General features: G+C 52.4%; 1 protein-coding gene across 2 annotated transcripts in view; it reads left to right on the top strand.

Annotated features, from left to right (window-relative positions):
* The window catches only part of LOC138824849 (nuclear pore membrane glycoprotein 210), an 81,532-nt gene that overhangs the window by 12,733 nt on the left and 43,635 nt on the right, over nt 1-25,164 (top strand). Inside the window, exons 4-16 of one of the 2 annotated variants that reach the window (XM_070019223.1) lie at nt 2,454-2,550; nt 3,798-3,948; nt 5,761-5,893; nt 7,812-7,970; nt 9,137-9,205; nt 10,409-10,515; nt 11,786-11,926; nt 12,704-12,841; nt 14,257-14,412; nt 15,644-15,842; nt 19,244-19,389; nt 20,788-21,009; nt 22,113-22,286. In XM_070019223.1, coding sequence (XP_069875324.1) covers nt 2,454-2,550; nt 3,798-3,948; nt 5,761-5,893; nt 7,812-7,970; nt 9,137-9,205; nt 10,409-10,515; nt 11,786-11,926; nt 12,704-12,841; nt 14,257-14,412; nt 15,644-15,842; nt 19,244-19,389; nt 20,788-21,009; nt 22,113-22,286 — 1,892 coding nt within the window. Of the gene's footprint in view, nt 1-2,453; nt 2,551-3,797; nt 3,949-5,254; nt 5,370-5,760; nt 5,894-7,811; nt 7,971-9,136; nt 9,206-10,408; nt 10,516-11,785; nt 11,927-12,703; nt 12,842-14,256; nt 14,413-15,643; nt 15,843-19,243; nt 19,390-20,787; nt 21,010-22,112; nt 22,287-25,164 lie in introns of those variants that run through there. The other variant, XM_070019224.1, reaches the window with a different exon arrangement.

Genomic DNA, 25,164 nt, shown 5'->3' on the forward strand with positions numbered 1-25,164 from the left:
GGCTGGTTTTGGTTCCCTGGTCCAGTGTATGCGTGTGTATGTGTGTGTGCAAGTGGACAGGGACAACGCGGCCCTGGTGTGCTGCCCTTCCCTTCTTCATTACCTTATAATAGGAGAAGGTATTTATTTTGGCTCATGTTTCCAGAGGTTTCAGTCCGTATGTTGATGCTGTTGCTGTGGGCCTAAGGTGGCACAGAACATCGTGGCAGGAGCCAGTGGTAGAGGAGGGCAGGGCAGCTCGTCTCATGGAGGCTGAGTGGCCGAGAGAGAGAGAGCCTTCATGGGCACGCCCCCAGTGACTTAACTTTCCTTAAGGGTCTCAGCTTTCCAGGAGTGCCACAATCTGGCGACTAGGCTTTAGCACCTGGGCTTTGGGGGACATTTCAAAATCCAGACTTGGTCTTGGGTATTCTGTTACTCTAGCTGAAATGGGTACAATGCTGCCCAGATGGTCGGAGGCCAGGTGCTTTTTTTGGAAATTATGTCCTCGGCCTCATACCTTGCGCATCTGTCCAGCTGGATGAGCTCAGCTTCCCCAGTGCCCCTCCTCCTTTCCTTGTGCCGCATGTCCCACACGGAGCCCCGCGCCTGCCCCATCTCTGCTGTAGGAGCTCTGGTTCCTTTGGGACTTCTTGCTCCGGTGGTCTCTCCCAGCAGGCTCCCTGAGGCTGCCCATGGTGGAATGGCCACCTCCTTGCTATCCTCGCTTCACCCTTTGCCAGGCTGCCTTAGAGCATGAGGTGTTACTACTTTGTCTCATCAGGTTTAGCACTTGGCAGCTAGAATTGAAGCCACTTCTTTATTTTGGCTGCTTCCCTGTTCGACATTGGACTTTGGGCTCAGTGAGCACCTGGGAAGTGTTTGTTCAGATGAATTGCTTAATGTTGTTTGGTGGCCCTCCTGGGATTGGGAGAGGGAGGCTGGGAGCCTGGGTCTCTGTGTGTCCTGCTTCATGTCAGCGCTTGGCTGTGAGGTTTCAGGGGTAGCGGCCCTGACTGCTTCCTGCAGCAGATCACCTCACCTGGAGACAGTGTTGTTGGTGAAAGGTGGCATGAGGGGAAGCCAGTAGCGGGCTGCTGGCTGGTCCATGTGTGTCTCATGCTTTAGGGCACGGCTTCCAGGATCCTCTTTTTTTTTTTTTTTTTTTGGTCGGTTGTGGGTCTTGAACTCTGGGCCTGGGCGCTGTCCCTCAGCTCTTCAGCTCAAGGCGAGCGCTCTACCACTTGAGCTACAGCGCCACTTCCGGTTTTCTGGTGATTTATTGGAGATAGGAGTCTCACGGTCTCTCCTGCCCGGGCTGGCTTTGAACCGCAATCCTCAGATCTCAGCTTCCTGAGTAGCTAGGATTACAGGCGTGAGCCACCAGCGCCCAGCTCCAGGATCCTCTTAAGATCTGCTGTCACTCTGTACTGCCCCTCAGTTGGCCCTGTGCCTGGTCTCCTGTTTTCTCCTAACCTCTGACTTGCCTTCTTATGGCTCTCTCGCTTGACTTTTTGAATGAGGGCTCTGCATTTTCATCTGCCTAAGCCCTGCAAATTACACACTAGCTGCACACTTGCCTCTTCCTGAGGTAGTGAAGCTTACAGCGGCCCAAGGATTCTTTTTTGCTGTTATAGTCATCAGGCATTCATCTGTTCTTCTACCTGCAAATGTGGTGGGAGTGAGGGGGAGACAGGGTAAAGCATAAAGATGCTGAAGGCAGACCTTCATGTGCGGCCACAGGAGTGTCCAAACACAGGATTCCTCTTCAGGGACACAGTGTACACTGAGATAGGAGGGCAGCAAGGGACTGTGGCAAAGCAGAAGTGTCCATCTGGAGAGGCTGAGCCAGTTTGGGCCAGCAGTGGGAGCAAGGCCCAGGCATCCAGATCTTTGGACTTTTGAGAGAACTTGGAAGCTGGTCTTCACATGGCATTGATGATCATGAAAGGTCACAAGGCTCACAGCCAGCCATGCCTTCAGAGGTCTGGCTGGCTGGGACTGGCTCATGTCTTCCAAACTCTGGAGTCCCTGGAGCGTTACAGTCAAGGTGAAGAGACAGGAAGAGTAGTAAGACACCAGACAGCTGGGTCAGTGCTCCAATTCCATACCCTTATCCCCTGCTGGGAGAGAAGGGGTTTCTACCACAGGAGGGGGTGGAAAGAATGAATGGTGCAGGCCTTGGTGACCTCAACTGTGAAGTGCTGTAGACAAGAGGGTGCTGTAGATCCAGAGCAGCTACAGACGGCGAGGCTCAGTGGGAAAGCTTGGGTACAAATCCCAGCGCAGGCCTCATAACCACATGACTGTGGCCTAGTGCTTCCGGCTCTGCCAGACTTAGTTTCTCCTTCTGGAAATGGGGTCACGAAGCATGTTTTGCAAAGGTGTGGAACAAAACAGTATGGTTTTGGCGAGTTCCCCTCTCCTCTCCCCTGGGCCCTGGGGAACCCATTCCTATGTGTGTTCTTTTTCAGGGAACACCTTCAGTACGCTGGCAGGGCTGGTCTTTGACTGGGCGATTGTGAAAGACACAGACGCAGATGGGTTCTCAGATTCTCACAATGCACTGAGGTAAGAGGTCCAGGGGCTCAGCCGCGCCTACCCGGCCACCTTGGAGGGGAAGCATCTCAGGCATCCATCTTCTCAGGAACGAACCCATCGTCCCTCCTTGAAGGAGCCCCACAGGCTTCTCAGCACGCCTGTGACACTTACAGTGACTCCCAATGAGAGAGAGTTTCCTCCTCCAACCACAGGGGCACCTGGCTGCTTGAGCCACGCCGTGGTGTGCTCTAGAGAAAAGAGATGACACAGATAACAAAGGGCTGTCTTGGGATGGGCCAGCAGTGACAGCAGTGGTCAAGCAGGACAGGAAAGTGCCCAGCACAGGGTACGGGCAGACCCGCGAGGAGGTGCGTGCCCTCTGAGTCTGGACTCCTGTCATCCCTCCAGCAGCCATATGGTCTCACACCTCTGCCCTGTCTGTTCTGTAGTCACAGAAACAGAGTTGGAAACACTGTGCCTCTTGTCTGACATTGGTGGGTGGCAGGTCTGTGTGGATCCTCACTGTCCAACACGGGAAGCACAGTTCTTCTTTAGGCTTCAGCTGGGAAGAATACAAAGTTCAATTTCTGTGAGGCCAGAGTTAGGAATGAACTGATGGTTAGAGACTCCATGTGCTAGACAGAGTCAAGCTCCAAGATCTGAGGCATGCTGGAACAGAGTTGTCCTTGATTTTCATAAAATTCAGTTTGGTCATCTACCACATTGAACAAGAAAGTAAATCCCAGTGTGCACAGTGCCCCCGCTGGTTCTGGGAGTAACAGAAGTCTGCCAACAGATTGCCCCTTTGGGGAGGAACATGGGCCCACTTGTAAACTGCAGGATGGAGTGAAAGACTATGGTAGGGATCTCTTAAGCCAGCCCTGCTTAGTAGCCTGAATGCAGGGAAGGGCATGCTACAACCCTCGCTTTTCCTGGGGGATGTCCTGGATATTGCTAACTGTATTTGGCTGGGCCTGAGGTCTTGGGCCTAGTGCTTCATTTCTGTGGGCCTTTCCCATATGGGCTGGGCATATGGACTAAGCTCGGGTCTCAGAATCCAACGTGGGTTTTGATGTAATGCCTGTTCTCGCAGACAGTTTGGGTCAGGGCCTGGGAGTCTGCAGTCTACAGAGACGAGAGTTGCAGCAACACGTTTCTAAGTGGTGGGGTAGTACTATTTACTTCAGGGTGCAGCAGACATTGGGAGGCCCTGGTAAACTTGAATGTTGTGTTTCATTCATTCTTGTGTCAGGTCTGATGACAAGTTTCTTTTCTAGAATCCTTACCTTCTTGGAGTCTACATACATACCTCCTTCCTACATCTCAGAGATGGAACGGGCAGCCAAACAGGGAGACACCATCCTGGTGTCTGGAATGAAGACGGGGAGCTCCAAGCTCAAGGCTCGCATTCAGGAGGCCGTGTACAAGGTGGGCCTCCGGGGGCTGGGTCTCTGGCTTGGTTCAGGTCGACTCTCTCATGCCCTTGGACAGGTTGCATCAAGGAGGTGGCTCTAGGGTGTTTTAGGTTTCTTGCAGGTTAGGCTTGTTTGAGTCATGGCACTAGAAAGGGAGAGCGAGTCATGTGGTGTCACTTTCTTGGGGGGGCAGGGTCACAAATCATTCGTGGTTTGTCAGTTCTGAAGGAGGTGCCAGAGCAGCAGGATTCTTAGTCCTACCTTATTCCCACCAGGCATTCCCCATGCTGTGCACACCCGAGTGCTGAACCCCAGGCGTCTTGGGTGTCGTCTTTCCCTGAGGCCTGAGGCCAGCTGCTCAATAGTCCCTGCTGTACAAACCTAGGTCTCTGCCTCGTGTCCCCAACCACCCTTTATCTTCCCAGCCTCTCCCTACTATCTCAGAGTGGGAGATATTAGTCAGTGCCCCATTTCTAGAGGACTCAGACAGAAGGCAGTCAGCCAGATGCAGGCTTAGCCAGGGTCCTGGTTCCTTTCTGGTGTTTGTCAGTTAATGTCTGCCTGGTCTGCCCTGTGGTCTGTCTCATTTTGAAGTATAGGCAGGAGGGCTGGGGGCAATTTAATTTAGCAGAGTGACAGCAAAGAGATGTTCTGTTCTGCAGACATCTATTGAGGGTTTAGTCACTGGTTTGGAGACCTGGAGAAGTTTGGGAACATGAGGACATGTTAATTGGGGCCAGTTCTGCAGGACTGTACAGGTAGAGTGTGCTCATGCGTGGCACTCTGGGCTGGGAATCATGCCCCACTACTAAGCTAAAGTACAAACTTACTATCCTGCCTAGGGTCTACATATGACCTTCCCTGCCAGCTATGCTACACAGCACCTGCCACAGAACCCAAACCCATATGAAGTGCTGGGAAGGTTTCAGTGAGTAATCCTAAGCCATCACAGCAGGCTCAGTGGAGAAGCCAGCCATCTAAGATGGGCATAGGCATCAGGGATGCAGAAATGGATTTGCAAAGAGATGCAAAACTTCCCAAGTCCACAGGACAGTAATCAACTGCACTCTATCAGTAACAGCATATTTACATTTCTGCCAGTAGGGATTATTTTTTATGCTCTCCATTTTCTCTATTTTATGAAGCTCTCATAGGCAGTGAAAGAGACAGCCCCTGGATGACTCACTACCTGGGGCACTCAGAGTCCTCCAGGCTCTGTTGTGATCTTAAGGAGAAGGTGGGAGTAAGGGTTGGACAGGAGAAGGTGCCATGATGTAGGGGCTGAGGATGCGTCAGAGACACGTGCTCCCCCTTTTCAGGCCGTCCTGGGGCTTCCCAGCCTCCCTGACCTTGGAGCTTTTGTGAGGTGAGAACTTGAGCTCCTGGTGGCCACCGGCATGGACATCACGCCTGATCTCCCACTCTTCTTTCTGTGTAACTACTGTTATTTTAAATTGAGATACAATGTGACAGTGTACAGCAAGGGCACATACATTCTTGGCAGTGAGCTTTGAGTGCATGCCGGCTATAGCCCAGGGTGCTCCTGGGACTTGGGGTTCTGAAGGTGCAGGGTTCTGGGTGAAATCTTGATTATTTACCCTTTACATCCTCTTCCATTAGGAATACACTGAAAGTTAAAAAATAAAACTCTGGGAGCTGGGAATGTGTGTCAGTGGGAGAATACTTGCCTATATACATCAGGTCGAGTTCTATCCCCAGCACCTCAAGAAAAAAAACACAATCAAGAAACCTTTTTCTTTTGCCCACATCTTCTGTCCCCACTCCTGCCTCCTCCTAACCCTTCTATCCTTCTCTTTGTGCTAAGAATGTCCGTCCTGCAGAAGTCAGGCTGCTGATTTTGGAGAACATCCTTCTGAACCCAGCGTATGATGTCTACCTGCTGGTGGGGACTTCTATCGACTACAAGGTGCAAAAGATCAGACAAGGAAAAATTACAGGTGTGCCCGTGACTCAGAAATCCTGGGAAATATGTCCTGCCTTGTTTGCTGCCCGTGACTCAGAAATCCTGGGAAATATGTCCTGCCTTGTTTGCTGTGATAAAATACACATACGGTTTACCATTGTAGACAACTGTCAGTGTCCAGCCCAGTGCACATTACGTACAATCCTACATCATCACAGCCACCAGCAGAACTTTTCCATCTTCTCACCTGAAACTGTCTGCATTACATATTAACTCCCACCCACCTCCCAGGTAGCTGTTGCTTAGGTATTGTCCTCGAGGAAGTGGAATACTGCAGTATTTGTTCTGAGATTGGCTTATGTTCACCTAGCACACTTCAGAGGTTCATCCATGTAGTGTATGTCAAAATTCTCTTCCCTTTTATTGCTAAGTAAAGCATAGCATGTTGAAAGGCCAGAGAGCACAAATATTCTAAGGAACAGTTTATAAAACATCGCTATGATTATAGTCCAGGTTCAACTACTGTCTGCTTAATAATTAGGAGTCTTCTGATTTCAAAACACAAATCAACTAGTTTCCCAGGGTTTCTTCTACTGGATTTCGTGTAGAGGGTCGAGAACCCGCTCCAGCTGTCGCTGTGAGTGGGTGTCTGTTGAGACGTTCTGTGAGTCGGGAGAGGGAGTAAAAAGGCCGTCAGGCTCTCTGAAGTGGGAATCTCAGCTCTGTCCATCTTTCCCCCAACAAAGCACCCAAGGCCCAGCGCTTTATAAATTTTATTCTACCAGCAAGAGCTCTGGCTTCCTTCTGCAGTCCTCTCCATGCTTCACATCATGGAGGTGCCATCATGGTGGAGAGCTCACATTGTGAGAAGCAGCCAGAGAGATTCAGGAGCTAGGCTGGCTCTCATGGTTCAGCGACCTTAATCTCTTCGAAGGACGATATCCCTAGAGACCCTTCCAACTTACATTAGACCCTGCCTCTTAAAGAGCCCACCACCTCTTAACGTCATCATACTGAGGACCAAGTCCAGCATGTGAACTTTTGGGGTCATGCTTAAAACATTCAGACCATAGCAGACCATGAACACCCTTCTCATTTTGACTTCCTCTGTTGTCATTCCTAAAATGTGGGTTTCAGTAGTTCCTATTCCCTGGGTTGTCGAGGGATGAGAAGAGAAAATATATTCATGAGGACACCTAACATGGGTCTGAGGGCTCTATTCTCTCACCAGCAGTCATTATTTCTCTTCCTCTGTTGATTAATTGTGGAAGCTGGAATCTTGTGCACACTAGGCAAGTGCTGTGCCAACAGCTGCCATTTGTGTCTGCCAGTGCTCATGTCTGCCTGCAGGGTGAGGAAGAAGATGGGTTTTATAGAACCTGTTATTTCCTAAGGTGTTTCCTCTATATCTCAGCTCAAGTTAGGTGAGTCCTTTTTCTACACAATGGGCTTGACGTGAGCCTGGGTTACAGTGAGGTTGGCCAGGACAAGGTGTTGGGACTGGGACCCAGTGGGAGAGCATGGACCAGACCCTTTTGGGAGCTCAAGATGGCAGGTAGTACTTGAGAGAATCATTCTGGTGCCTTGGATGCAGAAGTAGAGATCTCTCACTTCAGGGATGATCAGAAATTTCTAGTGCTGGTGTTCTTCAAGAAGTTGGCAATTTCACCAGTGGCTGTCATTTAAGAGAAAGCAGCAGCTATGGCAGTCTTCAAAGCACTGGTCACCCTGCAAACTCATAGTGTCAGCTCTGTCCACAACGTGGAGAATAATATTAACACGGAAAGCACTGAGAAAATTAAGTAAAATATGTCAAGCAGCTGTACTGACAGCAGGGCCCAGAGATTCGGGGTTGGAGGGGCCAGTTTCGGGGGGGTGTTCTAACACCACATCTTCCTTTCTCTCCCTCTCCCCTCTCCATTGTTGTTCTGTGGTTTGTTTGTTTTCCACAGAGCTCTCAATGCCTTCCGATCAGTATGAGCTGCAGCTTCAGAACAGTACCCCGGGCCCTGAAGGAGACCCCGCCCGGCCTGTGGCCATCCTGGCCCAGGATATGTCCAGGGTCACCGCAGTGCAGCTGGGACAGAGCAGCCTTGTCCTGGGCCACAAGAGTATCCTCTCTGCCATGTTGTCACATAGGTGTGCTGTGCCTGCTGCTTTGAAGTCAGGTTGTTTTTCTTCCTGAGAACTAGCTGAGGCTAAAAATAGTTCTGTCTTCTCCAACTGTCTGAAAATCAGAAAGAACCTAAATAGCAGCAGTGCTGAGTGGAATTGCTCACCTCTGTGGTGACTCACCGAGAGACTCCCAGAGATTGGTGGCGGGGGCTGGCGCTGGTTATTCCTGGCATCCGGAAACTGCTGCCTGCAGCCCCACCAGAGGAGGTGGAGGCTGGTGGAGGCTGCTTCTGTGCTGGCATATAGGTAGCTGGTGTCCCAAAGGGTGTGTGTGTTGTATACCCTGGTGCCCCCTTCTGAGATTCCATGTTGCTATAGAATAGAAAGCACAGCGAGGCCTTGACTCTGCAGAATGTTTTGGCTGCAGCTGGGCTAAGCCCAAGAGTGCCCTCCTGTCTCCTGCACTGTGTGGAGTCTGCATGACCATGCGGGATCTGCACTGTGTGGAGTCTGCACGGCCATGTGGAGTCTGCACGGCCATGCGGGATCTGCACGGTCATGCGGGGTCTGCACTGTGTGGAGTCTGCACGGCCATGCGGGGTCTGCAATGTGTGGAGTCTGCACGACCATGCGGGGTCTGCACTATGTGGAGTCTGCATGACCATGCGGGATCTGCACTGTGTGGAGTCTGCATGACCATGCGGGATCTGCACGGCCATACGGGGTCTGCATGACCATGCGGGATCTGCACTGTGTGGAGTCTGCACGGCCATGTGGGGTCTGCACTGTGTGGAGTCTGCACGACCATGCGGGATCTGCACGGTCATGCGGGGTCTGCACGGCCATGAGAGGTCTGCACTGTGTGGAGTCTGCACGGCCATGCGGGGTCTGCACTGTGTGGAGTCTGCACGGCCATGCGGGGTCTGCAATGTGTGGAGTCTGCATGACCATGCGGGATCTGCACTGTGTGGAGTCTGCACGGCCATGCGGGGTCTGCACGGCCATGTGGGGTCTGCACTGTGTGGAGTCTGCACGGCCATACGGGGTCTGCATGGCCACGCGGGGTCTGCACGGCGGCCGGGCTGTCTCTAAGCCAGGCTGGAGCTGCCAGATGCTTTCTTTACTTGTTGGCTCATGTTGTGTCCCTTAATGAACACCTCAGGTATTCGCATGCAGGGTGCGTCTAGGCTCCCCAACAGCACCATCTACGTGGTTGAACCTGGGTACCTGGGTGAGTAAGGCCTCCTGGCGCTTCCTGAACAGTTTGCTTGTGACTGTAAGCTCCAGAGATGAAAAGGCAGAAGCGAGGGCTGGGGTGTAGCTTAGTGGCACAGTGCTTTTGTAGTCCGTGAGGACCTAGATTCCTTCACTAGTGCTGAAAACACAATGAAGAAGGATAGTGGCCCTCACCATAGGTTTCCAGTGGCCATTGGCTCAGAGCCTCAGCCCTGTCTGTCCCGGGTGGGGAGAGAGGTGGAGGACACTGCCTCTTGGTTTTTGTGCCAGGCTTTGTGCAGACTTGACCTGACAGCTTCTGTGGCTCTTTTGAGGCTGGGGGTACTGGTCAGGTCAGTAGGCAGATGGGGGAGGCATCTGAGAGAGGAGGGGGGAACCTGCAGCACTGGGGGACTCGGGGACACAGCCAGGGCCCAGGAGCTTCAGTGACAACCGCTGGAGACCCCCGGTACATTTGCATCATGGGAGTTGTACAATGCCTGTTCCTTGGGCTGAGGTGACTCACCTGCTAAGCACGTGACCTGGTGCAGTCAGGAGAGCCTTTATCCAGGGCACAGCAAACATGCATGGTTCACTGGTGGAGGAGAGCCTATTGGGTACAGACCTGTGTTGACAGGGTGGAGGCCCAGGGAGGGTGGAGGCCCAGGGAAGGTGGCCAGGAGGTTCCCTTGGTACTGTCTACCTGTCTGGCCTGTGCTGGGCCCTGGGGTTCAGGAGAGTAGGAGGGTCCTAGATTCAGTGTCTCAGGAGAGAGCTGTACACACTGTCAGAGGACAGTTGTGGAGTTCATAATCGTGAGGGCAGAGGACAGACTTGTGGAGACCTCATGTGTCCGGTGAGCTGTGGGAAGGGCGTCTTGGCGGCAGAGCATCCTGGGGATGGGAGAAGCTGCTGTGGCTTCCTGTGTGGGCATAGGACAGAGAGCTGCAGGGCAGCCCTGCTCAGGACAGGACTCCGGCTTCGTGAGTGCTTGAGCAGCCCGAGGCAGCAGGCAGGCAATCGGACTCAGGACTCAGAGGACCGCTCAGATTCTCTTGGTCAGGGTAGCAGGCTCTTGGGCAGCAGGCTCGCACCTCTCTGAGAGTCAAGGGGGAGGGGGAAGGGGGGATATGGGGCTCCAGACAGATGGGACTTGGTTGCATCTCTTTTCTCTGCCCTTGTGACTTGAATGCTCACATCCCACACTTGCCTCTTGTAGGGTTCACAGTTCACCCTGGTGACAGGTGGGTGCTTGAGACTGGCCGCCTGTATACAATCACCATTGAAGTGTTTGATAGGTCCAGCAACAAGGTGTACCTGTCTGACGTGAGTGCCTGTTAGAGTTCTTGTGGGGGGATGGTGTGGGTGGTGTACTGGAGCAGCTGCCCGAAGAGCAGCCCCTGAGGTGCTGGTCCCTACCCGGGAAGTCTGAGAGAGAGTCTTCAAGTTCCTGTGGTTCTCCCAGGTCTGTGGAGATGGGGGCATCTCAGGAGGCTGCGAGCTACAAACCTGCATTGCCACCCCACCAGCAGACCCCCTGCAGGGCTTGGGGGAGGGATCCTCTGGTGGCAGGATCCGAGGAGAGGGTGGTACCCTCCTGCTTCCTTGCCGGGAGCACCACCATGTTCCTGCTTTTCAAAGGGCTAGGGAACATTCCTGAGTGCAGGAATTACTATGTTCCATCCAGACGCCTCTGGGTGGCTGAGGCCCACCCCAGTTAGCTTTCTGGCTCTGGGACAGTGTATAAAATGTATGGCGGATATGAAGGTACAGTGGCCATTGTGTCCCCTGTGACAACTTCCAGGACCCTCCCAGTGGTGCTTTTGAAGGAAACCAGGCTCTCTCCTTTAGGCTTCTTTGCCGAAGTCATTACTGTCTTCATCTTGTTGAACAAAGGTTGGAGTGGTCACTGTTTTGTTGGAAGTCTCTGGGGGACTTGATGTCTCCATTGCCCCTCCTACTCCTTATCTGCTAGCTCCAGTTTGAGACCGTGGATCTAGGAAAGCTGTCCTGAGTGGGAAGTGGCGTGGTAGAAGTAGGGGCCAGGCCATCAGGCCATGCAGAATGGGTGGCTAAGAAGGGGCCAGAGGCTGGAGGGGAGCTTAGTTCAGTGGCTCGTACCTGTAATCCTAGTTACCTGGCTTGTTAGGCTGGAACTCCATCACTTGAGCCATGATTTTGGCATAACCGTAGTTACTTAGGAGGCTGAAATTAGGAGGATTGTAGATTGAAGGTCAGCCTGGGCAAAAAATTCACAAGACGTCTATCTCAGTCATTAAAAGCTGGGAAGGGAGGGTGACGCATGCCTGTCCTCCCAGCTGTGGTGGAAGGTCATTTGGAAGGTCACAGTCCCGGCTGGCTCAGGGAGAAAAGAGATTCTGTCTCAGAAATAACCACAGCAAAAAATTTCTGATGGCATGGCTACCCAACAGGGACTAAGTTTAGGCCTTGATAAGGCCAGTGGACAGAGAACTGGTCCAGAGCTTTGTCTAGCCCTCTGTCTGTCCTGGAGGGACAGACCTGGCCTGTTGGGAGTATTGTTTTACCTTCCCAGGTCCCCCGAAAGCACTTCTCACCTTTCCTGTTCGCCTTCTAGAACATCCGCATTGAAGCTGTGATTCCTGTGGAATATTTTGAGGTTCTCTCATCTTCTCAGAATGGGTCATACCATCACGTTAGGGCAATACAGAGAGGCCAAACGACTCTCCATGCGGCCCTCACCTCTGTGGTAGACCAGGCAAGTTCACATCACTCCTTTACCACTCCCTTAGGCCCACCTAGTCCACCCCCTCAGGAAAGACCTGTCATCTGGCAGGGTCGGGGCCCAGGCTCCACTCCACTCGGTGACAACGGAGGCCTGCCCACCTGGGCTCAGGCACTAGTTTCCATAGTCTGCCCAGGGCCTGGGGCTGTGGGCTCTTCTTCTTGGAGACAGAGCAGCCCTTCCCTCCCCTCTCACTGACCTTGTGAAAGCGGTCTATGTCTTCTAGAAGTGGGATGGACTGTGTCTATCAGTGCCCCAGCCAGACCCCCAAGTCATTCCCCTATTTTGTCCGTTCAAATCCTGCAAGACTTTTTACAGAGCCAATTGTTTTGTCTTGTGGGCACATTCCCCTTTCTCCATCCTGCACAAATCCCCTCCAGACCTGTGAGAGACAGCAGTATACAGCAGGAAAGGACACTGTGTCCCAGATAGTGATCCCGTAACACTACCACCGCAGCGCTGGGGTGTGGGGTGCTCCCAGCCTGTTTCTCCATCTTAACAAGACAAGCACATCCATCCTGTTGGGTACCCTGAGGATTCAAGCCAGCAACATTAACATGGCTGACTATTAGAGAGCCATGGGAAGCCATTCTCCAAAGCCTAAGAAAGCTGTGGTTGCCTGTCATCTTTTCCACACTCCATAAGTGTAATACTACCTTTGTGGTCTGATTCCCAGGGGGCGGAATGTCTGGGAAAAACTGCTACTGATCTGGTTGTCATGGTAACATGAAGCAGTTTCATCCCTTGCAGGATGGAGGGGTGCATGTGCTACAGGTACCTGTGTGGAACCAGCAGGAGGTGGATATTCACATCCCCATCACCCTCTACCCCAGCATCCTGACGTTTCCATGGCAACCAAAGACTGGCGCCTATCAGTACACCATAAAGGCATGTGAAACCCCACCTCTGCATGTCTTCCTGAGCGTTTCCTGTGGTTTGTGGCTTTTGTTCATTTTTTTCAATAATAATACTTTTAGAGATAGAAATGGTTAATTAGCCTTCCCAATTTCTCTATTTCCATCTTAGCAGTGTAATTTGAGTTAATCAAGGAAGAAAATAACAACTCAGACAAAGAAAAGGCAGTGCTGAGTTTCACTTACTCACTTTTCTAAATCACAATGGTTTTTTGTTTTGTTTTGTCAGTCATGGGGCTTGAACTCAGGGCCTGGGCACTGTCCCTGAGCTCTTCTGCTCAAGGCTAGCATTCTTCCACCTTGAGCCACAGCACCACATTTTCCGGTGATAAATTGGAGATAAGAGTCTCGTGGACATTCCTTCCCAGGCTGGCTTTGAACTATGATTCTCAGATCCTGAGTAGCTAGGATTACAGGCATGAGCCACCAGTGCCCAGCTTGTGTGTGTGTGTGTGTGTGTGTGTGTGTGTGTGTGTGTGTGTGTGTGTGTGTGTGTGTGTGTGTGTGTGTGTGTGTGTGTGTGTGTGTGTGTGTGTGTGTGTGTGTGTGTGTGTGTGTGTGTGTGTGTGTGTGTGTGTGTGTGTAAATACTTAGAGAAACACTGGAATTTGAGGGAAAAGTATCTCTACCCTGCCACTGTGGCCATGGTGCCACTTGGCACCAAGCAGCAGGGACTAACCTCAGATGGGGCCTGAGCCTTGTGGTCAGTCCAGTCTCATCACTTCTGTGGTCCACCTGAGTAGTGACAGGGTTCTGACTGCACCTGTCTATTTGCTCACTCAGGTGTCACCTTCCTGGCCTCTAGGCCAGACCTGGAGAAGGAAGGACTGTTGTGTGCTTCCAGCAGACACTTAGGAGTGCGCAGGGGGTATGCTGGGACTCGTATATGATCACAGGGGCAGGAGTCCTGCAGGTGGCTCTTGAGGCCAGCCTGAGCCCTGGAAGATGCCAGTGGGTTCTAGGGCTGCTGTTACAGCAAGTGTTAGCAAAGAACCAGAGATGAGATAGGATAAAGGAACAAGGGCCAAAGGACCCTATGGCTAGATGTGGCCTGTGTCACATTGTCTGCAGGGAGGTCACTGACCACGTACATGTGCGGGTAGCATACGCGTGCACAGGCTCGTGATAAAGTGCAGATGAGCGCATGGGAGTGAATGAATGTGTGATGTGAGGAAATATTGGTGGCTATATGTGCTAGTCTGAGTTGGCTAGTGAGTGTGAATGCATGGGGTTGCGTGTCAGCTGTTGTCTGTGTGTGTGATACAGAGCATGTCACTGTGTGAGTGGGAGGGTGCGTGAGAGTATGCATGACTGCAGCACGCATGTCCCCGGCCCCTTGCATGCAGGGCAAAGCAGGTGGCTGGTTGATGTGATTGTTTCTCTGCCTAGGCTCACGGGGGCAGTGGAAACTTCAGCTGGTCCTCCTCAAGCCACATGGTTGCCACGGTCACCGTCAAGGGTGTGATGCGCACCGGCAGCGACACGGGGCTTGGAGTGATCCAAGCACACGACGTGCAGAATCCTCTGCATTTTGGTGAGATGAAGGTGAGATCTTCAGGGCCAGGACAGCGTGGGGGGGCTGGGGTTGGGGTCCCAGAACCCTTCTTACCAGTCCTCAGTCCTCATCAGAATTGCCTTCCAGCCCTCCATCCTGTGCCTGAGTTGGGCAGTCTAGTTTGGCATTTGAATGGTTCAGGAACTCCAGGAGCAGGGGAGTTTGGTCAGAATGCCCTGCACAGATAGAGACAGCAGTGGGACCAGCAGGGCCAGGGTCTCTGCAGGGAGATGTGGGCACAGAGGACCAGAGAAAATCACAGATGCATTTAGAAAGGTCCCCACACCAAAGGTATGAATCTCAGCCTGGCTGGTCCATTGAGGCCTGAGTGGGAAGAGGGAGCTCAGAAGAGGGAGCTCCCAGACAGACACTAGCGGGCAAGTCTCTCCCCTCACCCTATTCATTGCATAGCCAAAGCTGAGGACTGTCCTCAGAAGCAGCATGTGTCTCAGACCTGGTGTTGAGGCCTGACCACTGGCTCCCACCTAGACGCCCAGCTGTGCTCGGCTTGTCACAGTTTCTCCTCATGCTGGGCTGTGCATCTGGAGGGTGAGGTTGGTGGTTGGTTTGACTGGGCGGAGAGCAGGTGATGAGAGCGAGTGCTGTCCTGAGCACGCAGCCCGTGGTGCAGCCAGCGAGGCCTTCCCTGGGAAGCAGCCGCCACCGCCTCACTCACCCTCCCCAGCCACTTGCCCAGCACACAGTCAGTGATCATGTCAGAATGTGTCCGTGGGAACCCGGAGATTCTGACCCTACTGTTCCCTGCCAAGCTGCCACCTCCTGTTGGTGTGTTGACCCGGAAGCCTCCCGGCTGGTTACCCCACAGCTTTATTTGATCCAGAGACCAGAGTCAGCTCTGCCACACAAATCCAGGCTTCCTTCCCAGGACTCAGGCTCTGCAGGAAGCCCTACCCCCTCCTTCAATCCCCTCCCTCACTACAGCCACACTGTCCTTTGTAGCCTTACCAACAGAGCTGCCATTTGCCTAGGATCATCCCTTCATCCAAATGTTCTTCTTACCCCTCACCCTGGCTGCCTCTGACATGATTCTCAGATCTGAGCTTCTGGTGACCTCTCAGGGAGTCCTGTCTGGCCACTCTGTTTCTGAATCTCCCAGACCCAGCTCTGTCCTTTCTCTAAGATGTGCTCAGTGTCCTGCCCAAACCTGAGCTACAGGGCAATCCCTGCATGGAAGGGCTGATGGGTCACCCTGTCCTGCAGGTGTATGTGATCGAGCCCAGCAGCATGGAGTTTGCACCGTGCCAGGTGGAGGCGAGGCTGGGGCAGACCTTGGAGCTACCCCTGAGGATCAGCGGGCTCATGCCTGGCCAGGCCAGCGAGGTAGTCGCCCTGAGTGACTGCTCCCACTTTGACTTGGCAGTGGAAGTGGAGAACCAGGGCGTGTTCCAGCCACTGCCAGGTAAGCCAGCTCTGCTGAACGGGTGCCAGGCCCTGGGTTTGGGGCCAGATGGCCTTTCTGTGTGTGCCAGGTCCCTAGAATGGGCATGGGGCTGCAGCATGACGAATGGCATTTGTGCCCTGTCCACCATCGGCTCCCATGTAGTGTGAACCTTGCAGGTGGTGTGACATTTGGTGCATCATTTGCCCCTCTCTGCCTCAGTTTGCAGATGTCCACAATGAGTGATCTGAGTAGCGCTGCACGCCAGTGCAGTTTCTCACGGTGCATCGTGTACAGATGTTCTGTCTAGTTCTTATTTAACACCTGAGGCATGCACCCCCCCCCCCCGCCTGAGCACATGTGTCTTTTCTCCTCAGCTTACCCTACAGAGTGTTGGCAGTGGTATTGGTTGTGACCCTGGCAGTGGTAGTTGATGGAGTGCTAGCCCTCCCTGCAGGCATGGTGCCAGCACCTTGTGTGCCTGACCTGACCTGGTTTAAACTGTGCCACCACAGGGGCAAGAGCTGCTTTGGGGCTGTGTGTCAGATGAAGACATGGAAGCTACCTCAGAGCACACCTGACACAGGCCAGGGTGGAGTGCAGGTCTGGCTGTGTCCAGCATTGTGCTAAAGCTTTGGTACCTTTGAGATGTGGCTCATAGCGGCATGGACCTTGGTTAGTGCCAGGAGTCTGCTCTGATTTTCAGGTGAAGAAAATCAGGGGACTAATGAGCTATTGAATGGACACAAGATTCGGGCAGGTGTCAGTAGTAACAGGGACACCATTCACTTGGTGAGGGGGCTGTGCCAGAGCCCCGGTGAGCAGGTCCTGCTCTGCAGCTGGTGAATTTGGCAGCCTGGAAAGGCAGGACCTGTCTGCTGTCAGCACGTGGACCTAGTGCTTAGGCCCTGGGGAGCCAGTGGAGGGGCTGGGACAGAGGATGGTGTGGTCCCGGCAGGCAGGCCATGTGATGTGTTTGTGGCATGGGCTACTGTTTGTAGCTACATGGTTTTGCATGCTGCAGTAGTAATTACACTCTGCTGCACGTCATTACTGTACAGAGGAAGGTAGCCAGCATGCTTCAGAAACCCTTGAGCAAACCAACACTTCAGGTCACCAGCTTAGGAAGCCCACAGCATGGGTCTCACATAACCACTTAGAATGGAAAAAGCAGGACTTGGAAGGCCGACTTGCATTCAGGACCCAGGATCTCCGTGCACCGCCTCCGTGTGCACCCCGGAGGGGGTTGCGCAGGTGCCTCCCAAGCTGGCAGTTTGGGGCCAAGCCAATCATCAGCCACTAGCTCTGTGATGTGGGGCTCGTCGGCCCCATCTCTGAGCCTTGGTTTCTCTATGGGTAAGGGTGTGGTGGCCCTCACCCACCTGAGGGCCACACCTGGACAGCCAAGACAGAAGTCCTGTGAGCTTAGAATCCTATCAAAAAGCTCCTTCAGTCTCCCTGGCATACATTTGCGGCATCTTGTATTGACTTGTGTGTTTGGTCCAGGTTGTATAAAAGATGTCATAGAAACATGCAAAGTCAGGGTGGACAAATGCCCCTGGAAACCATGACTCAAGGGCTGGGGCAGCAGGCAGTGTCTGTGAGGTCCACCCTGAGCCTGCTTGGCCCAGGGAGCAGTGGGGCAGACAATGATCTCTCTTCCCCTAAGTTCAGAGAAGTCAAGTTCCTGGAGACAGAAGTGGAATGAAGGGTGCCAGGGCTGGAGGAGGAGAGAATCATCAAGTTGTTGTTTAAAGGGGGTAGATATAGGTTGTTTTTTTTTCTTTAAAAGATAGTTGACTTTTGTGATAATTGACTTGGCAGTGGTTGCACAACCCAGCACACATACCTAATGTTGCTTAACTATGCACATATAAGTTGTTAAGAGAAGGGAGCAATGTCTCCCTGTTTCTCCTCCAGAGTCCCCACACTCTGTTAGAGTGTGCCCCTTCCTTTCTGCTTGTCTGTCTGCTTTTTGTCTGCTTGCTTGCGTACTTACTTACTGAATAAAGCTCTGCAAAGTTGTCCTACCAAAAAAGAAGAGAAAAAAAGAGCAAGAAGCCAGTGGCTCACTTCTATAGTCCTTGATACTCAGACTGAGACCCAGAAGATCACAGATCAGAGCCAGTATGGCTAGAAAAGTCTTCAGGTCTTTGTCTCCAAAATAACTAACAAACATCCAAGCTGAAGCTGTAGTTCAGGTGGTATAGTACCCACCAAGCAAACAAGCTGCAAGGGTGAGGACTTTAGTTTAAATGTCAGTGCTGCAAAAAAAAAAAAAAAAAAAAAGTTAAAGTGTGAAATTTATGTATATTTTACCAGAATTCAAATTTAGAAGTTTTTTTTAAAAGTTAATTAAAATTGATGGGCAATGGCAGGAAAGGAACAGCTTCTGGTAGCAGTACGGGCTGATGCAGTGTTTTAGGAGTTACTCAGTGATCAGGATCAAAGCTGCACAAGCACATTGAACTTGCCTAGGGGTCTCCATCCTAGAGACACAGCCAACAGAGGTGCTGAGGGCTGCCCTCGCAGGCTGGGCCGCCTGCACTGTTCCGGCAGTGCTGTGCAGCAGGGCCCCAGCCAGAAACAACCCAGGTGTTCTCAGCTGAGTTCTGTTCTTGGTCTATGGAAATGTGGATCAAGGACCTACAACATGCAGACACCAGGGATCTCAGCCAGCGCTGAGCGCAGGAAGCTACACACGGAAGAGCTTGGGCTTGGTTTTGTACACAGCATAGAACAAGCATGAGAAGCTGACCTGGGAGAAGTCAGGGAGGGACGGGGAGGGATGCCGAGGGTACTGGCTGGATCTGGATAATGGTATACTGAAGATGTGGGAATAGGCACTGTGAATTGTACATTTTGGTATGTCACGCATACTTATATTTTTTTCTGTTTGCAGTACTCTTTGTACTTCTGGCAGTTGTTTCACTACTGAGCTATACCACTAGGTCCTACCTTTTATTTTCTTTCTTTTTTTTTAAAAAAAAAGCACCACTTAAAATCTGCTGATATATCACGGCTAGGATGAAGGAGGGCTCTGAACCTGTCATCCTTTCCCTGCTCAAGTCTTGTTCATGGTGACCAAGTGACTCTCCTTCTCTCTCTCTCTCTCTCTCTCTCTCTCTCTCTCTCTCTCTCTCTCTCTCTCTCTCTCTCTCTCTTCTCTTTTTCTCTTTCTCTCTTTCTCTCTTTGTCTGGGCCTGAGCGCTGTCCCTCAGCTCTTCAGCTCAAGGATAGAGCTCTACCACTTGAGCTACAGCACCACTTCCAGTTTTCTGGTGGTTTATTGGAGATAAGAATTTCACAGACTTTTCTGCTCAGGCTGGCTCTGAACTGCAATCCTCAGATCTCAGCCTCCTGAGTAACTAGGATTACAGGCATGAACCACCTGCGCCTGGCTGACTCTCCTTTTCTTACAGGAAGGCTGCCGCCAGGGTCGGAGCATTGCAGCGGTGTGAGGGTGAGGGCCGAGACCCAGGGATCCACCACACTCCTGGTGAGCTACACACATGGCCACGTCCACCTAAGTGCCAGGATCACCATCGCTGCTTACCTGCCTCTCAAGGTGAGCCAGCCTCCTGTCCTTTGCTCCCCAGCCAGCCCCGTCATTCCCTGCTCTATGCTCCTTGGGGTGGGGCAAGCAGCTCCCTGTTTCTAAGTGCTCTCATGATCTACATGGCAGCAAAACAAACTTTCCTTCATTTGTTGGAGACTTTCAGGATATCTTGGACTTATTGCCAATTCACTCTGCCAGGGAACACTGCCAGTGTGCAGGGAGCTCCAGGTACTATGTACAAAATAGTCCCGAAGGCTTGTTCTGGAAGCCTGTACAGACCCAGTAGGAACTGAAGGGATCGCAGCAGAGCTAAAAGTAAGGGACAGAAGTTCAAACCTGGCACCAAAAGAGGGGGAAGCAGACCGCCAAGCTAGGCCAGCAGGCACCCTGATCCTGTGCTTCTCTTAGTCATCTGGTGTCTTTCCTGTCAGGATTTTTTTCTTTCTTTATTTCCTCTTGTGTGTTCTGAGAATTGAGCCCAGTGGCTCATGCCCAAGCAGTCTGCCCACTGAGCTACAACCTCAACCCTATTTTTTTTATTATTAAGATAGGATCTTACAAAGGGAGGCATGGCTCAAGCGGTAGTAGACCTTGCTAAGTTTCCCAGGCTGTCCTCAGAATTGCTTTGGTTCAGTTCACCTGCTTCAGTCTCTCAAGTAGCTAGCGTTACAGTTGAGTGCCACCATGTTGGGCTGTTTAATTTGTTGTTGTTTTTTTTTTGCAGTATGGGATTTGAACTCAGGGTTCATGCTTGCTAGGCACGTGCTCTGCCATTGAGCCACTGCCTTTATTTTTAAATTTTTTATTGTAAAGATACTATACAGAGGGTTACAGTTACATGAGTAAGGTAATGAGTACACTTCCTATTGAGCATTGTTACCCCTCCACTGTTTTCCCCCTACCTCCCTTCCTCCCTCCCTTCCCTGGAGCTACTGCCTTTTAAAGCAACAGTGTAGTTAGAGTCTAGTCCATCCGTGTCAGAAGTGCGTTAGGGACCTGCACAAGGTGCCTGGCTCTCACCTCCCTAGCCTCCATCTGAACCTGAGGCTGTTGCCAGCTTGTAGTTGTGGTAAATATGGTGTAGGGAGCATCTCCTCATATATGCACTGGCTTTTCTCTCACTTATTCTGTTAAGAAGCTGCATCTCAAAGAGTTCCTTGTTTTGAGAGCTATTGGTATTTTCAGGGCTTTTCCATGAGTGTTATAAAAACAAATTAATTTCTATACATACCCTACCCCAGTGAGGGCTTCTTTTTTTCCAAAGAACCCTGATTCCATGGGATCTCCCTAACAACTCTGTGGGTGCACAGGCATGCAGTTTCAAAGCGAATATAGAGCCTTCCCCCAGAGCCAGGTGAGTCTTCCAGTCCTGATGCTGAGGAGTGCTCTCTCCTCCCCTTTCTTCAGGCTGTGGATCCCTTGTCTGTTTCCGTGGTAACCCTGGGCTCCTCCAAGGAGATGCTGTTTGAAGGAGGCCCCCAACCCTGGGTCTTGGAGCCTTCCAAGTACTTTCGTAACATCACCTCTGAGGACACAGGCAGCATCAGCCTGGCGCTTTTGGGGCCCCCTGCCTCCCGGAGTTACCAGCAGCACTGGATCCTGGTGACCTGTCGGGCCTTGGGTGAACAGGTCAGTGGGAGCCCCCCGCAGGCCCCCCAAGTCCAAGGGGCATGGAAAATCCATTTAGTTCCCAGCAGAACCTTGAGAGACCCCTTTCTGCAGGGCCCACTTTAGAGATGGGCAGACTAATACTCAGTGAAGCAAGGTGCCTGGGCGCACACTGGAAGGGTTCAGTGCGGGTGGTAGGGTCCCTCAGTACATCCCAACCACCACAGAGTCTGCCTGTTGGTGACCTCCCCCTTTCTCTTTTCATCTGAGATCGAGATTTGAACTTGGTATCTGACACTGTCACTCATTGGCTGGTGCTCTTACTACCTGAGCCATACCTCCAACCCCAGGGTTGGCTATTTCTCTGTGTGTGTGACAGCCTCTCTGAGGGGTGAAGCTCCAGATCAGGTGTCACAAAACCAGGTGTTTCCAGGGTCAGGTGTAAACAGGAATGAAACTATACCCATCCAGGCCATCGGGCTGCTGAGGAACATCGGCATGACCATGTAACAAGGTGCCCAGCCCTCATCCTGATCCACCTCCCAGAGTCAGGTCCCCTACTCTTCAGTGTGCATGTCCCCCACGCACCCCGCTCTGGGGAGTGACATCAGATCAATGTGGACTCCCCATTTAAACATCTAGGATCTTATGGGATCGATAATGTGGCTGGGTCCTAGGAAAGCATCCTGCAATCTGCTATTTTCCTGCCTGGGGACTTGTGCAGAGTGCAGCTGTCGCTCCCACCTGAGACTCTTTTTTTTTTTTTTTTTGGTCAGTCGTGGGGCCTGAACTCTGGGCCTGGGCGCTGTCCCTCAGCTCTTCAGCTCAAGGCTAGTGCTCTACCACTTGAGCATCAGCCCCACTTCCAGCTTTTTCTGCTTATGTGGTGCTGAGGAATCGAACCTAGGGCCTCATGCATGCAAGGCAAGCACTCTACCACTGAGCCACCTTCCCAGCCCCTCACCTGAGACTCTTAAATGCTGGCAAAGTGCTCTCCCACCCCTTAGTCCCTGGCCTTTCTCAGCCCCCTGAGGTTCAGGGGTCATTGTGCCTATCCTATAGAAGGAGAAACAGTCTTAGCTCAGAGGATGAGAGACTTTGGGTGTCTGTTTCTTCCCTGCCAGGTCATCGCCCTCTCGGTGGGGAACCAGCCCAGCCTCACCAACCCCTTCCCTGTGGTGGAGCCCGCTGTGGTGAAGTCTGTCTGCACCCCACCGTCCAGGTTCACCCTCACGCCTGTCTACGGCAGCCCCCAGCTGGACCTTTCCTGTCCCCTGCTGCAGCAGAACAAGCAGGTGGTGAGTGTGGCCGCTCTCGAGAGCCAGGTGACAGTGTTACTGGTTAGGCAGGAGGCCACCCCCATGCACGGTCTTGAGTGCTGGTAGGTGGTAGCTCCATGCTCACTGCCTGGGCTCTGCAGCCAACCCTGCCAAGGATGAGGGGTTCTTGTGAGCCTAGCTCGAGGAGCTTCAGGGCAGGAGTGGTGGGATGACTTCAGTGTGGCTGCTGCGGGTGGTGCCTGGCTTGCCTGGTTCCCACTTTGTAGTGGGATGACGGCAACGTACGTTTGTTAGAAGGCACACCCGGAAGTTGGGTTTGGATCTTCTTGGAGCATAGGTAGGCCATCCTGTCCTCTTAGGCTTCACAGTCCCCATGCTGTGTAGCTGCAGGTCCTACCAGCCTCCCAGCTCCAGTGGCAGCACCACGTGAACATCATCCTCTCAGATCCCAGACTCGCTGTCTCCCTCTGCTGGGTGTTGTTAGACCCTGGCGGTGTTCAGAGCATGGTGTGTGGACATTCCTGTGTGATTGGAGCAGGAGTGGGAGCTGCAGAGGAGCGGTGATAGCTGAGGCTCCAAGAAAGTTGGGAGGGAGGGAGGGAAGTCTCTGAAGCCTGTCTGAAACTGAGGACATGTGGCGTGACCTGCAGGCTGGGCCCCCTGAGAGCTGGGACTCATCCACGCTCACTTCCCAGGACACTCAGATCCCTGGTATGGATTGTGTGCTGCTTAGGGTGGGGACTCACCTCCAGCAGCCCTAGCACTTGCCCTTCTCCCAGCATGGCAGCTTCTCAGGCCAGGCAGCCCCATCACCGGAAACTTTAGAGTGAGCCACAGGAGAAGGGAGGTCCACAGAGAGGATGGCCGCTGGAGCAGAGGTGAAATGTGGACTGACTGCAGCCTGAGGAGGTACTGCAGGAGGAGCAGAGTGGAAAGCTGACAGAGAGAGAGACAGACAGAGACAGAGAATGAGAGAGAGAGAAAAAGAGAGCCTTCTCTCCACTTTTCCCAATCACTCAACTCTGAGGCTGAAACTCCGTGGATCAGCATCTCTCCCCGCCACTTGCCCCAAGGCTGTCCTGCAAGGCTCGGTTAAAAGTAAGGATTTTTAGTGTCCAGCCTCAGAACACTGGCTCCCCTCACCCCTACACAGATTTGGCAGACGATCCACTTTCGTTCCCTTTCAGTAGAGGAGGGGACCCCAGGCTCAGCTCCTGCAGCTGCAGGAAGCCAGCATTCACCTGACTCAGCCCTGGCATTTAGAGCGTGGCAGGGACAAGCGTCACAATCAAGCCTCGAATCAGTGTGTCCGGGCAAAGCCTCTGCCTGACTTTGCCATAGCATCTTCTTTCCTTTTCTTCTTTTTTCTTTCTTCTTTCTCCTCCTCTTCCTCCTCCTTCTCCTTCTCCTTTTCTTTCTTCTTCCTTCTTCCTTTTTATTTTATTTCCAGTCCTTGGGCTTGAATCCAAGGCCTGGGAGCTATCCCTGATCTTCTTTTGCTCAAGGCTAGCTCTCTACCACTTGAGCCACAGTACCATTTCTGGCTTTTTCTGAGAAGTTTATTAGAAGAGTCTCACAGCCTTTCCTGCCTGGGCTGGCTTCGAACTGGGATCCTCAGATCTCAGCCTCCTGAGTAGCTAGGATTATAGATATGAGCCAGCGGTGCCTGGCTCCCTTCTTCCTTCTTGTTTCTCCCTCCTCTTGGACATTGGCTCTGAAGCAAAGGTCTCCTCTGGGCCTGGTTGTGCCTTGGATTTAGCTCAGTGCTGTGTCTGGACTGAAAGGGGATGGTCTGCCTGTGGAGCTGGGCTCTCCAAACTAGCTTGCATGTGTCATTGATGTCAGGAGGAAATAATGGACCTTAGATGTGGAGTGGCTGTGATCCATCAGTCCTTGGGGTCCTGCGCCGTGAGGCAGCCATTCGGGCATGGCCTCTGCAATTTATGGTCTCATTAGGGGACCTTGAAGAAGATAGATCTCCATGGTGCATCCTGAGTGCAGTATCAATTTCATTTTATAGCTCCCAAACCCGGGGGTCACCCAAGACACATTTGCAGAGTAAATTATGGCAAGGTGAGACACAAGAATAGAGTTGACGTCTCGGAATGACAGATGGAGCCTGAGCCCAGCCTGACCTCGTCCTCGGGGCATCCCGTGTTCTCACTGTGCTCGAGTACCAGTTGTGTGCTCGGGGACCGACTAGCCAGCTCAGGCACCAAGGAGAAGCAAGATCAGACCCAGAGTTACACCCCAGCCTGTGTGACGAGCAACTCGTTCAACACCCCTCAGCCTCACCCAGCCTCTTGAAATGGGGGGTAGTGTTGATGACCTTACTGGAAGGGTTCAGTCTGCTTCTGGGTGTACTGGGCACAACGATGCCTTTTCCTTCCTGGAAAGGCCTTTATTTTCCACCTACAGTTGTTTCTGGAAGAGGATGGGATGTCTAGAATATGGTTCTCAGTGCCTATGCCCACTTGAAGCTCTCAGAGTTGTGTCATGCCTAGTGGCAAAACATTTGGTTGCTCAAGTAGTGGTGCTGACCTGCTGTCAGGAGGGCAGGTGTTGTCTATGTCAGCAGAGCCAGGCGTGGTGGTGGGGGTGGGGTCCTCGAGGTGGGGGTGGGGACCTCAGCGGCTGTGTCATCAGAATGGCCTTTATGTGTAAGTTCTTCTCTAAAATAGGGCACCTTCATCCCAGGTTGGCTTGGTGACTCTGCGTCTTGTCAGTTATCTTTGTTCCAAGACTTCCTCATTCTCCTTTACTGAGTTATTTTCTTCGCCAGGCCTCTGCTTGCATTCGGTAGCATGGGGAGGCCTACTCCTACCTCCGGGACTCTGGCAGGACCTTTGCAAACCCTGGTGGCTCCAGGATGTGTTGAGTAGTGCGTTAGCATCTT

The sequence above is a fragment of the Dipodomys merriami genome, unplaced genomic scaffold (genome assembly GCF_024711535.1).
Source record: "Dipodomys merriami isolate MVZ:Mamm:240054 unplaced genomic scaffold, mDipMer1.0.p SCAF_13, whole genome shotgun sequence".
NCBI lineage: Eukaryota > Metazoa > Chordata > Mammalia > Rodentia > Heteromyidae > Dipodomys > Dipodomys merriami.